This window comes from Stigmatopora nigra, chromosome 6 (assembly GCF_051989575.1).
Source record: "Stigmatopora nigra isolate UIUO_SnigA chromosome 6, RoL_Snig_1.1, whole genome shotgun sequence".
NCBI classification, from domain to species: Eukaryota; Metazoa; Chordata; class Actinopteri; order Syngnathiformes; family Syngnathidae; genus Stigmatopora; species Stigmatopora nigra.
Window position 1 is genome coordinate 5,870,924 of NC_135513.1, and position 13,062 is coordinate 5,883,985.

A 13,062-nucleotide genomic window follows, 5' to 3' on the forward strand; every position below is an offset into this window, starting at 1 on the left:
CGTCATCACATGCCGTGTGTGTGTGTGTGTGTATATGTGTGCAATCGCTGATGCATGCACATTTGTATGCATTCCCGCAGTGTCGTTTATGCCTCTATTTTAGATTTCCCTGCCTCCCTTAATGGTAGACTAACGCCTTCTCTTTTACAATCTTCACCCAGAAGACAAAGTAACTATACTCGGGTTCATACGAACGTGTGTCTAAGTACACACATGTCATTCTTTTTTTAAAACTAGTCTTATATACTGAGAAGTCTTAATTGTTGTTGTTGTTCTTGTTGTTGTTCTTGTTGTTGTTCTTGTTGTTGTTCTGAAGAAGCCACATGGGAATTACTAACAGCATCCTATTGACTTGGAGCACACACACATTTTGTAGATGCCCAGATGTGTCAGTAATGTGCTCTCTCTCCCTCCCACCTCCATACATTGACAGAGTGTATTTAGAGGAGTGACTTTTAAAGTCAACAGTCATAATTACTAAGGATTACAACCTGTCCACTTGAAATTCTGGTCTCCACTTATGGTTGTGATTGGTAAAGGCGGAAATAACAATGAAATGAGGAGCATCACCCATTATAGGATCCCCTTGTAGAGTATTTATTTACGAAGTAGGTGTGTTGTTTAAGGATAATCTAAATCTAAAATATAATCACGGCCCGGTGATCTAGTGTTTCACAGTTTGGGATTTTGGGTTTGATCCCAGGTATGTCATCCCTGTGTTTAGTTCGCTTATTCTCTTCTGCTTTTGTGGGTTATCACCTGGCACTCTGGTTTCCTCTAAAATCCAGAATATAAATTGCCCCTGGTTATGGGTGTGAGAATGAATGTCCATATTCTTTGGCTACTATTGGATTTTTAGCCAAAGTTTGTAGTCATAACAATATTTCATCCATATTTACTTGATATTCCTTGCCCAACTCAACATTGTCTTACATGTATAAGTTATGGTTGGTCGCGTTTTGTTTTACTATTAAATCATTTCTTTTTTGCGGTAAGTGTCTGAAGTAAAATACAATAGAGCAATGTACCTTCACATCTGTGAGCTACTTCTGACTCCTTCTAAAGCTAAGTTCTTTCAATCCTTTGGGTCTACTAAAGTTAAAGACAAATTCAACATCATAAAGTAATGCAGTTGGAAATTGTCAAACCTATTGAAATGGGATATGATAATGAGGCCTTTATTTTATTGTGTCACCCCACATGCTGTTTTTCTGTTAAGAATATTAGATGCAGTATGGAAAACTTATTATACTCACACCTCCTGATGCTTTTGTTCCCAGCGATGCAGTCTTCCAAATTTACAGATGACAAATCTAGCTAACACATGTGGGCTCATTTCATTTTGGATCACCTATAAAGCAGATGGAGCCGTTTTCATGGCAGTTCCCATGACTGTGAGGCTGACTTTGCCTATGAGCTGTGAAATTATCTGGCTTATGCTCAGTGGAAACACTAAAGTGGGAGTGCATCCAAATGAAACAGTGGGTTACTCCGTCAACACGGGAGCTTTGGGTTACGCGACTTCACTGACCTCAACGAACAGAGGCGTTACCCCCACCCCTTTGGTGTTGCTTTACACTTGTCCCTGTGAAGGATGACAAATAGCTCATTATGCACGTGCTAGTGTCCTCACTCTACCTTTTGGAGGACTTTTTTTTCAAAATCATTTTGCTAGGGGCCACCATGTCATGTCCAGATAAAACCTTTACTTTCTCTGCGGTCGAGAAGCTCCTGGACATGACTTTCCATGAATAATAATCTTATCAATAGCAAATTCCAGTGATACCTCAGATACACATCTAATGAGATTTTGAAAGGAAAGTATGAAATAGAGACGATAATAGGTAAAAAAAAATCAAATACACTTGTCAAGTTTAAAAATGTCTTTTTTCCTGTCATATCTTACATTCAATTTCAATACAGAAATCTATCTGTCAGCCAATTATCAGTCCTCAGACGGATCTGCTTCATATTTGGCTTCCACTCTTCCAATAGTTAGCCTTGCATTATACGTACTCCAATATTCAATATAGAATGCTGCAATATACTTCAATAAACAATATAAAATACTGCATTAAATAATAATACCGCTAGATTTGAGAATGAGGTCGATTATTCACATTAAAAATTACCTAATATTGTTACAGCTGTTAATATTTAAATTAATGAAGCAATTTTCTCCTACCAAGTGTGCGCTTAGAGCCCTCTGGCTATCTGAACAAACACATGGTTATGACAGGGAGGAGCTTATGTAACCATGCATCTTCACTATTGAGCATTGTCCCACTCCAGGTAGATGAAATAGAATGCATTATTGCTGCCTTTGAGGGGCTTTCTTTGAAGTAAGTGTTTGCATAATGAAAGTGCAAAGAATCACGATTGTTATTCCATCCCCTGTGCTCCATCTAGCTTTATGTCTTTCTGTTTTGTCCGACTTTCTATTTTTTGTCACCACTTTCCGTTGTTTGTCTTGCCATCTAATTTCATTGTTTGGGGGTTGGAGGTATAGCCGTTCTTTATCCGCCCAACCACACGTGCTGGCCGTCACAAAACACCTCATCTTGTTAGCTTAGGGTTTTTATGTCCCTGTTTCCATTTGTCGGTGTTGTGATTGATTGAAATTGGAGATGTTAAAAGGCCACATGCATATACCCTTTCAAAGCTACTGTCTCACGACCCGCTGGCTGCAGTTCGATGGGTTAGTACCAGAATTAGCATCTCCTTGGCCAGGTTCAGTGCTAGAATTTCCCGTTAATGAGGCTTGATGTGGTTGGAAAAGATCACAAGGGATTCTGTACTTTTTTCCTTTTAACAGGGCATTGGGATTGCCAAAGTAAAAATACATTTTAAAATCAACAAGTAGAAGACCATAAAGGCTGTTTCTTTGGCTGTATTGTCATTCACGACTTATCAGCATTACATTTTCCAAAAAAAATATATACAGTACCCTAATTGATAGTTCATCCAAATGTTATGTGCGTAAAACACTATGTGGACCACCTTCAAATCTCTAAAGTTTAAGTACAGATGTTAACATTATCTCCCCTCCCCACACAGACAAACACATACCCAATTATTTTCAACCATAGCCCCTCATCTCTCCCAATGGCAACCTTCTGTCCATTTCTTTGAATAAACCAGTAGGTAATCAAGTAAGCTCTAGTAATTTTAAGAGCAGGGATAACAATGTGATGTTATGATGTCAGGAAAATCCCCACACAAGGCTTTGTGTAAAATTTCCCCAAGGATGAAGCCATAATATCTCCATCCATATTTCATCCTGATTTATCCTGAATGTGATGCTATGCTTTTTAATCCTACTGTGTGTGGATAACCTGCAGGCTTATATAAACAGGTATAAGCAACAAAGTGGGCACCTTTGTTCTGACGCATGTTTCTAATCTTTACAGAGGACCAGCTGCCTTCAGGGTTCCCTACCATCGATATGGGTCCCCAGCTGAAAGTGGTAGAGCGTTCTCGCACTGCCACTATGCTCTGTGCGGCTAGTGGAAACCCTGACCCAGAAATTACCTGGTTCAAAGATTTCTTGCCAGTCAACACATCCAATAACAATGGACGAATCAAGCAGTTGCGCTCAGGTAACTATTTACATTGTCTTTTATCTCCTGTCTCTCCCTTGATTCCCATTTTTCGTTCCACCTTAAGGGCTTTAATATTCCCCGTTTTGTATTACCGCTCGCCTTTTGTGAACTTTGCTGTTCCACACACTTCCTGCTGTGGGTTGGTTTTTTTTGGTCGTGTTTTCCTGCTGTCCCTCTATGCTGATGCCGATGATGCTTCTGCTGCTGTTGCTATGAGTTGCCTTGGATAGTTGCCAATCCCTGGGAATTCTTCTTGGATTGTATAGTGAAAAGTCCCAACTTTCTGCATTTTACTCCAAACATTCTGAGGCCTTCCTGTGCAAATCACCATTACCAGATGGTTTTTTTTTTGACTAAAGTGATAGTACTTTTTTTTGACAGATAAACAAATTAGAAACTGACAAACAATAAGTAATAAGTATTGGTGGTTTGTTCTAAAGGAATTGCCTAGCCCAAACGACCTCACTGCTGTGACTAATCAGATTAAATAAACTAAGTCTCTTTTTCTTGGAAAATCTGAGAGAAATCATTTTTGATACTTTGTGATAAACAAAAACTTTATACTTTTTGTAGCCACAGTAGTGTACAAACCCAAAATGAGTCTTTTCAGTTCCTTCCTGCTACAGACGTCCAGGGAACAACTCTGGACAACCTTCTCTTGTGATTAGTCTCCCAACTCTTTGCTTTTTTGTTGATTGGGTTAAAAAACTATGCTTGTATACCTGCTTGTTAAACTAGCTGGCTCAACCCCGAAGTCCCTCTACACCTTTTATTTTACCAAGTTTAATTAACTTGTTTAAAAGAATTGCAAAGCTAATACTTTAAACATTTGTTTATCATATTTGATATATATATATAAGTCAAAAATAAGGTTAACAATGTCATAGATGAATAATATACCATTGATTTTTGGGGGTTGGGTGTTCCAGTATTTGTCAGTGTGAAATCAATGGACCAATTGTAATGCCATGTCTATGCTGTTTCTTTTCTCTTTGTATCTTTTTAACCACAGAGTCCTTTGGTAAGTGCTTTTGTCCCGAGGTCCACACCCTCACTGTCCACTCTTCTTTATACCTTTCACTAATGTTGCTGCTGTTCCTACTGCTGCTCACCTTTACAACATCAAGGCGTTAAAACGCATGGCATGCACTTTACTAACAGTTATATTGGACACAAACAAGCACATAGACACTCAAATGCTATTGATCAAATTCTTGATTGAAAATTGGATACAGATTACATGAAATGTCACATACTCTACAGTATATAGACACGCATCCCTGGGCATTCGTATTTCACATTTTGTCACCCAAGACACACATGTAGTAGTTGGCCTCACCTTCACCTGTGCACCTGCAACCTATTCACATCCAGGGAATTGTGTAGTGAATACTCTCCTTACACTTGCCAATTTGCTCTTTTCCACCCCTTCACTGATTTAATTATACCTTCCTTCTCTCACTCTGTTATTCACTCACCTACTTACTTTTCCCCCGCTCCACCATATACAGTTTCAAGTCAATAAGTCATCAACTCTTGATATCTGTTAGGTAGACCCCGAGCGGAGACACTGTAAGAAAATCAATGACTACTCAATTTCAGACTTCTAGACAGTAACTTTACAGTGTAGCCTGTGTGGGTAACCTTGTTACAACTGGCTTTCTATACAAGTCCACGGGAAAACAAAACTTCCCACGGTCTTTTTTATCAACTTGTAGAAAGACAATAATGTGTTAAATATTCATTTTTTACTTCCTTCATTTTATAACTGAAATTGCAAAGCTTTTAAAATGCCTATTTGACACTCTGGGTGGCAAGCAATTCAGAGTGTACTGCCCTTTGAAAACTGGGATAAGCTACTGTACCCCTCAGACCCTCACCATAAGCGATACAAATGAATGAATCCTGAACATACACTACTTCTGTTATAATTTAATTTTTTAAATCAGTTTTCAAGTTAGGCCAAGGTAGTATTAACTAAAAACCATGATCATTGAAAAGGAGACATGCCAATAAACTACATCTTTACTTCTCGACGTTGCTGTTGGCTATATAAGGAGAAACATTTTATCTGAAAGCAACATGAGTAAATAAACTAACGGATGTAGTAAAGTAGACGCAGTAGAGCGTTTTAGTGCTACATACCAAGAAAACTGAATTTCATATACGTACTACATACATTTCATGAGTGAAGGCAGTTTTCAAGCATATAGTATGTATTCAAATCTTAATTTGATACTGGAATGAAATATAATCTATCCAGTCTGAGTGAGCAGTAAACCTGGAACTTTGGTCAATAAAGAGTACTATAGAGAGTCAATAAAGAAAACTGAATTTCATATACGTACTACATACATTTCATGAGTGAAGGCAGTTTTCAAGCATATAGTATGTATTCAAATCTTAATTTGATACTGGAATGAAATATAATCTATCCAGTCTGAGTGAGCAGTAAACCTGGAACTTTGGTCAATAAAGAGTACGTAGGTAATACCATTTACTGGTGGAAAAGAATCATATGAAATGAGGCCAGCTACATTTCCAACTAGACCCACTGATGTTTCATGATTAATTTAAGTTGTACTATCTTTTGCGAGCTAAATAAATCCACAGACTCAATCAAGCAGTGAAAAGTTTGATAATTTAATAAATCAAGTAATTCAAAGTTAATTATTGATTTGTCTTTCACTTGTTGTCTAAATTGACTGCAGTGAATGTTACGCTCTGATTCACTGGAGCATCATCTCAACTGACGTTTCGGATCATCGAAAATGTCTTTAATGTAGGAAGATTTAGGCCAATCATGTGTCTAATAATGTAAAAAAACATTGGCGGTTGGGATCTCCCCTAAAAAACACAGAAACACATTTAAAAGTAAAAACACCAGAGGCCATATTAATGCAGCAGAGTACTGATTTGGATGCTCTTCCGACATGAGTAGGCTAATTACCAGCGTGAAATGCATTCTTAGTCTTAGACAGTGTATCCACATCTACTACCCTGCTACAAATCAATGGAGCCCGCTCAATAATAACCCATTTCCTTATAGCTTTGTCACTCTGTCTTTCTACAAGCTGCCTCTTTAAGCTTGTTCTTTCTTTAGTTATATCTTATTTTTTCTCTCTCTCTTTCCAAGTTACTACCCCCAGTTCTTTCAGTATCCCTCCCTTGTCCCCCCCCTTTCCCTCCTGTGGCACTAACATTTTCTTCTTCTTCTCCCTCTCTAATCTCGTGCATTCATTGCCCACTCAGGTGGCACGCCCATACGAGGTAAGACTGCTGGGAGGACCAACGTGACACAGTGGCCTGATTCCATTCCAACCCTCTGCTTCCCCTTGCACCAATGTAGAAAGCAGCTCAGGATGAGTGAATATGTGTGTTGCCATTGTGGTAACCACTCATCCAATTGCTTCACAACTGCAGTGGGTAGAGGAGCAAGGAGAGGGAGGGATTGGAATTGAGCGAGCAATTCATTATACTATGACTTTTAATCACCTTCCCTTTTATCCATATCCATATAATCATCTCAGACTCACACTCGTTAACCAAATTCCATTGCTACCTTAATCATCATATAGTGATCCTTCTTTTGTACTCATCACCTTAATATCAATTAGCTTCTAACACTGAGCGCCTCCTTCAATCTAAAGCATGGTGTCTATTGATGTTCCCTACATAGTTTAGGCTGACTATGTCAATGTTTTCTTAGCTTTTTCCTTTTTTTGGTGACCTGTTTTTTTTCTTTTTCTTTTTTTGAGATGGAGAAGGGTGGCGGTCTTGACCTAAGTTTGATCCCGCCCCCTTTTCTTCCACCTTTTCTATATTTACCCAATCAAATGTCCCAGTTTTCTTTTCCCTCCCAGCTGTTATTCGCTCAACCCAAAATGTCCAGATGGCAAAGACACGCTTTCAAATATCACTTTGCTTGCACACACACACACACACAGATGCACACAAACACATTTCTCCATGAGTTCTTGTTTTATTTACAACCATTGCTTTCTCTCTTCTCTCTCATTACTGAGAAAAAGCCCCAAACAACCACTTTTTTGATAAAGTTTTTATGGGCGCTTTTTTTGCCTTTCAACACCATCCAAAAAAACCTCTGGTTGACTTTTTTGACAATTTTTCTACTTTCAGGGAGTGAGAAAGCATCGGCCCCCTTCCAAAGGCTTTGCGTATGTCGTTTTTTGTTTTGTTTTTAATATCTGTTGGCCTTAATAAAGACCAGTTCATTTCTCCACCACTTTTATTGGGTGTGCTTTTTAATGACATCACACTCCTGATCCCATTGGTGGATCTGAAAAAGTCAGGGTTGTATTATTGCCATGTCAATGGTTTTGAAAGTGATAACAGCATCTCAATTTTCGAGCAGTTTTGAAAATGATATTTTTGACAGGATTCCTTAACATGTTGACTGCTTGGCTTATTTGTTTCTGTCTTGCATGAAAAACCATATCCCCTCTGATGGACTTTTTGTTTCCCTGTCATTTCTAAATCAGGATGCTGACCTTTGTTTAGAGGAGATTTTTGCAGACAGTGACAAACGTGTCCTAATTGTACGGGCTTTTTTTTTTTTTTTAGCCCTCTCCTCCACCAAGTTCACTTTTTGCTGATATCCAAATTCATTTTCCTTTATTTTTCCTGTCTTATATGAGATTATGGAGCATTTGATCATTGTTTGTTAATGTTTTTTTGTGTGTGTGTCTCTGTCCTCCTTTCTGTATATTTTCTATTTCCTCATTCCTGCATTCAGGGGCACTGCAGATTGAAATGAGTGAAGAATCTGACCAGGGCAAGTATGAATGTGTTGCCACCAACAGTGATGGAACTCGCTATTCTACCCCAGCAAACCTCTATGTTCGAGGTAAGATCATACTATGGATGTCATAGAAGGATTACATTTTTAAAAATTGAAATTCAGCCCAACAAATTATAAAATAATAATAATGAGCCTTGAATTAGCCTGAGAATGTCAGGTTTACCTGCAGTCTGTGTACATATGCATGGAACGTATGCAGCCACTAACCTGGTTTAATTTTTTTTTAAATCATTATAAATTATCATAAATAATTGTTGTACTGTGCTTGTGTAAATCCAAGGTAGTAAATGGTAACTAAGACTACCACACTAGCTCCTTATAGTGTTGTACTCCTGCTAGACCTCACAGAGAAAGCAAATGAGTGTAGCGTAATGTATCTCAATATTGCCTATATACCCAATAGTCATGGAAGCTGACTATAAACAGTATATACGTGTATAACTGGGTGTGTGCGTGTGTTAGTATGTGTGAGTGTGCATGTTATATGCATAAGTATAAAATATGTTAAAATAATGAGAAATCCTAAAATGCATCCCCCTTGACCTTACCTCGTAAAAGCGGAAAAAAAGTGAAGATGGATACGTCTTTGCGTAAATTGTGAGGATCATTTGTGTGTGTGTGTTGGGAAGGGTAGGTTCCAAATTTCAGTCCCACAGAATAATGTAAATCCAGCATGTGTAAGCTGCCAGTTTGCACACAGATGTGGTGGACTGCACAGAGATGTGACAAAGTGAAAAGGCAGTGTGAACGGTCACACATAAAGAGCAGATAGAGCTATAAAGTAGAATTCGAATGAGCTGGATTCTACCCTCAATGTGTGTTATTTACTTGAATAAATAAATAAATTAGCTCCCTTGAAACGACCTTAACAGTAAGTCATCATTCTGTGTCACGTTAATGTCTTTAGCACAAAACCCACGAGAAAGCAAACGCTATTGTCGAGTGAGAAAATATAATTGGAGCAAATAAGTCAACCAAAACAACATAATTGCTGCTGTCATGGAGAAATTGGTCAAGAGGAGGGGTAGAAAGTTAGTATAAGCAGAAACCTTCTGTTTTCCAGGGAAAAAAAATGAATCTACTTATCAGTAACTTCAAGTCCTGTCATTTTGTGTAGCTTTATATCACCCATCATAAGAATTCAATGGCCTTCACAGCATTCACATTGAAATGTTAGAGAAATAATTAACAATAAATAAAGTCAATTTTATATATTAATAAGCTGGGTGATTGTAGAAATAGCCAATAAATAAATATACCACAATATAATAATAGGCTAAGTAACTTGTGATGGAAGAAAAGGTCATAAATTAGGTAATATACATACCAGGACTAGAAAAACATACTTAGCATATACCTTATAAATGATATAGATTGAAGTTTATTGTATTCGACGTTTCCAGATAGTGTGTTAATCAAATTAGATCTTTTATTATGTTACAAGATACACATCACTGTATCATTTAACCCAATTCACTGCCAAGCAATAAAAGAGAGGGCTTCCAAAAACAAGGGTCATCTTTCCACAGAGTTAACCGAGGGCTGAGTATTTTTACTGAGGCTATTAATCTCTCTGCCCTCCCTTCTTAGCCTTTAGACCTCCAAGAGAAAACAAATCATCGTCTGGTTAGGACTCTTCTTGTTTCTAGCCAAAATCTGACAGTCTCCTCACCTCTTCGGGCTTTTTAAAAGCACGCATTCTCACACAATGTTTAAGTCTTGAAGACATATTTAATCCTGGGGCCTTTTTGCTCATTTCCTCACTCCCCAAAAAAAAAGGGAAAGAAGAAAAGAAAAACAGGCAACATTTATATATTTAAATTGCTGCTCGCCCTAGCGATAAGAAAAAAACAATCATAACTAATGTACAACATGTCAAATTCATGTCATTCTCTACCAGATATACAAATGTACAGTGTAAGCACACACACACACACACACACACAGTCAGTGGTGTGTGTCTAGCACTTGCAGGCTGACTAAAATGTGGCGCATTCAAGTGAGCATTTGACAGGCTGTGAAGGGCTTTCACCGACAAACTGTGCCTCTACAGATTCTGATTTTTCCTCCTTCTTCTTTTGAGCTTCCCCTCTTGTCTGTTGCCATGCTCCTGTGTCTAACGTATTTTCTCTCCCTGTCTCTTCTCTGATATTGGCCATTTTCCCCTCTTCCATTCACCTCCCCCGCTTTATCCCTACTCCCTCGGCAGAGCTCCGAGAAGGTTGGTACTGTGAAGCCAGTGTGACTCTATTGAATCTTTTTATTGAGTGTTTCTTTTTTTTCCATCAAGATGCCATTTGTGTTGATGTTCTCTGCCTGGTATGTGCTGTGTGTTGTTATTTTCCTGAGTGCACGTGCATTTTGCTTTGCCTTTTTTTGTTCTTTTTTTGTGGGTATCATTCATATTTTCATGCATAAAATATTTATTTCCCGGTGCTAACAACATGAATAAAACATTTCCCTATCACATGCGCCCAAATGGTGACTTACCTAACTGTCGGAATGTTTGCAGTCCTTTCGGATTGCCACCAAATTTTAATTAAAAGCACCGGGAAAGCACATTCAGACGTCCTCATTGTGATCCACTGTGCTGCCACTTGACTTAACCATAACAGCACTGTGCTTATTATCTAATGGTTCTTCCTTTTATAATTTCTGTTTTCATTTCTTTTGTCGCCCAGTACGTCGTGTCCCCCCTCGGTTCTCTATACCCCCGGCGGACAGTGAGATCATGCCAGGGGGCAACGTCAACATCACCTGCGTGGCAGTAGGCTCACCTATGCCCTATGTAAAGTGGATGCTTGGAGCAGAGGATCTAACCCCAGAGGATGACATGCCCATTGGCCGTAATGTCCTTGAACTGACGGATGTGCGACAGTCTAATAATTACACCTGTGTTGCCATGTCTACCCTCGGCGTGATCGAAGCAGTGGCGCAAATTATTGTGAAGGGTGAGTTTGCCTTTGTATCAATGGGGGGGGGGGGGGGGGGCGGTTTGATTACACAGAGAGAAGTGAGTGCAGAGGCAAAAGTTTGACCTTGTGTCTTGGAAGTCTTTTATCCATTTCCATTCCAATCATTCATTCTTTTGCACTCTAAAAAAATCATTTTTCATTGTGAAGATACAAGAAGTCATAGCCTCAAGAAAAGTTAGTTCTCCATAAGAAATGTGTTCAAAAGTAAAAATGTATTTTACTGATGAATGAACGAAAAGAGGAATGGAAAATTGTAACAATATTGAGAAACTTCACCATTTAGTAGAATGAAAATGGCTCTCAAAACTCTGCACCATGTCCTTATCCTTGTCCCTAGTACATGAAAAGAAAGTTGTGTAATATGCCACAAATTTAATATTAAGCCATTGCTAAAGTATTTGAAAACAACTTAAATCAGGACCCAGATACAAATATTTCACACAAAATATTGCTAAAAATTTAAGTCATGTTAAAGATAACAATTGCATTGTGCAGTACTTGACAAATTTGCTCTACTGGATTTAAATAAAAAGATTGAGCCATCTTTATAGTATGCACGATATTATGATTCTTTTTTAAATTGATAAAATTAACAAATATTACAGGTTCTTTTCATAACTATAATGACAATTACTTTCACACCCACCAAGGATACCAATAAGTTACTGTAGTTAAAATTGTGTGTTTGGAGTATCAGTGCATTGTGACTTACAGTATGTCATATTCCACCACTTGAGAAGCAATACTTATTTAAGTTTTCTTCAACTTGAAGGCTAAGTGATTCCCTAGTAAATCTTTTGGGTTCTTTTCATTACTCATAGTCATTGTATCCACATTTGTATTCAATTTCAAGGGCCAATAAATCAACCTTGTCATCCCTTCAGCTCTCCCAAAGGCTCCTGGCACACCCGTCGTGACTGAGCGAACTGCAACAAGTATCACTCTCACCTGGGACTCTGGCAACCCAGAACCTGTCTCTTATTATATCATACAAGTAAGTGACAGCTACACAAAAGCACGCTATCTATTGTCACTTGAATCAATAGGAATTGTTTGTGAAAACGAAACAGAATGCTAATAGCAATCCACGGTGTGTGGTTTCCCTCTGCTGACATTTATTTGTGCAATGTTGTGTGATCAACACTTAATCTACAGATCATCACCCCTCAGTTTGTGTCATAAATCAAATTGTGTTGTTTAATATCTGTGTGTTATTGTGTTTACTTTATATCTTGATGAACTCTCTCTTGCCCCAGCATCGCTCCAAAGGCTCCGAGGACCCCTATAAAGAGATTGATGGCATTGCCACCACTCGCTATAGTGTAGGTGGCCTAAGCCCTTATTCCCATTATGACTTCCGTGTGGCAGCTGTTAACACCATTGGCCAGGGTCCCTCCAGCGAAGTGGTGGAAGCTCGCACAGCAGAGCAGGCGCCCTCCTCACCTCCCCGACAAGTAAGGGCAATGCTTTCAATGCAATTTGTCAGCCATCATAAACAAGATCATAGATTCATTGTGCATTAAATCTTGGCCTTGTTGGGACAAATTGTTGGATTCGAAAATGTGACCCTTGTTATATGTCCCCTATCAAGATGTCATGGGCCAATTACTTTATCGCATCCTGTTGTTTGATAGTAGAATATGATGATGTGTTTTCCTGATAT

The 13,062-nt window shown here is 38.5% G+C and overlaps 1 protein-coding gene across 10 annotated transcripts in view; it reads left to right on the forward strand.

The window, feature by feature from the left end:
* Window positions 1-13,062, forward strand: part of LOC144198740 (receptor-type tyrosine-protein phosphatase delta-like) — a 123,719-nt gene that overhangs the window by 82,235 nt on the left and 28,422 nt on the right. For 5 of the 10 annotated variants that reach the window (XM_077719916.1, XM_077719917.1, XM_077719919.1 and 2 more), the window contains 8 exons: window positions 3,411-3,599; window positions 4,615-4,623; window positions 6,855-6,872; window positions 8,359-8,469; window positions 10,634-10,645; window positions 11,106-11,375; window positions 12,284-12,393; window positions 12,656-12,853. In XM_077719916.1, the coding sequence (XP_077576042.1) occupies window positions 3,411-3,599; window positions 4,615-4,623; window positions 6,855-6,872; window positions 8,359-8,469; window positions 10,634-10,645; window positions 11,106-11,375; window positions 12,284-12,393; window positions 12,656-12,853 (917 nt within the window). The remainder of the gene's footprint in view (window positions 1-3,410; window positions 3,600-4,614; window positions 4,624-6,854; window positions 6,873-8,358; window positions 8,470-10,633; window positions 10,646-11,105; window positions 11,376-12,283; window positions 12,394-12,655; window positions 12,854-13,062) is intronic. The other 5 variants (XM_077719920.1, XM_077719923.1, XM_077719921.1 and 2 more) reach the window with 4 other exon arrangements.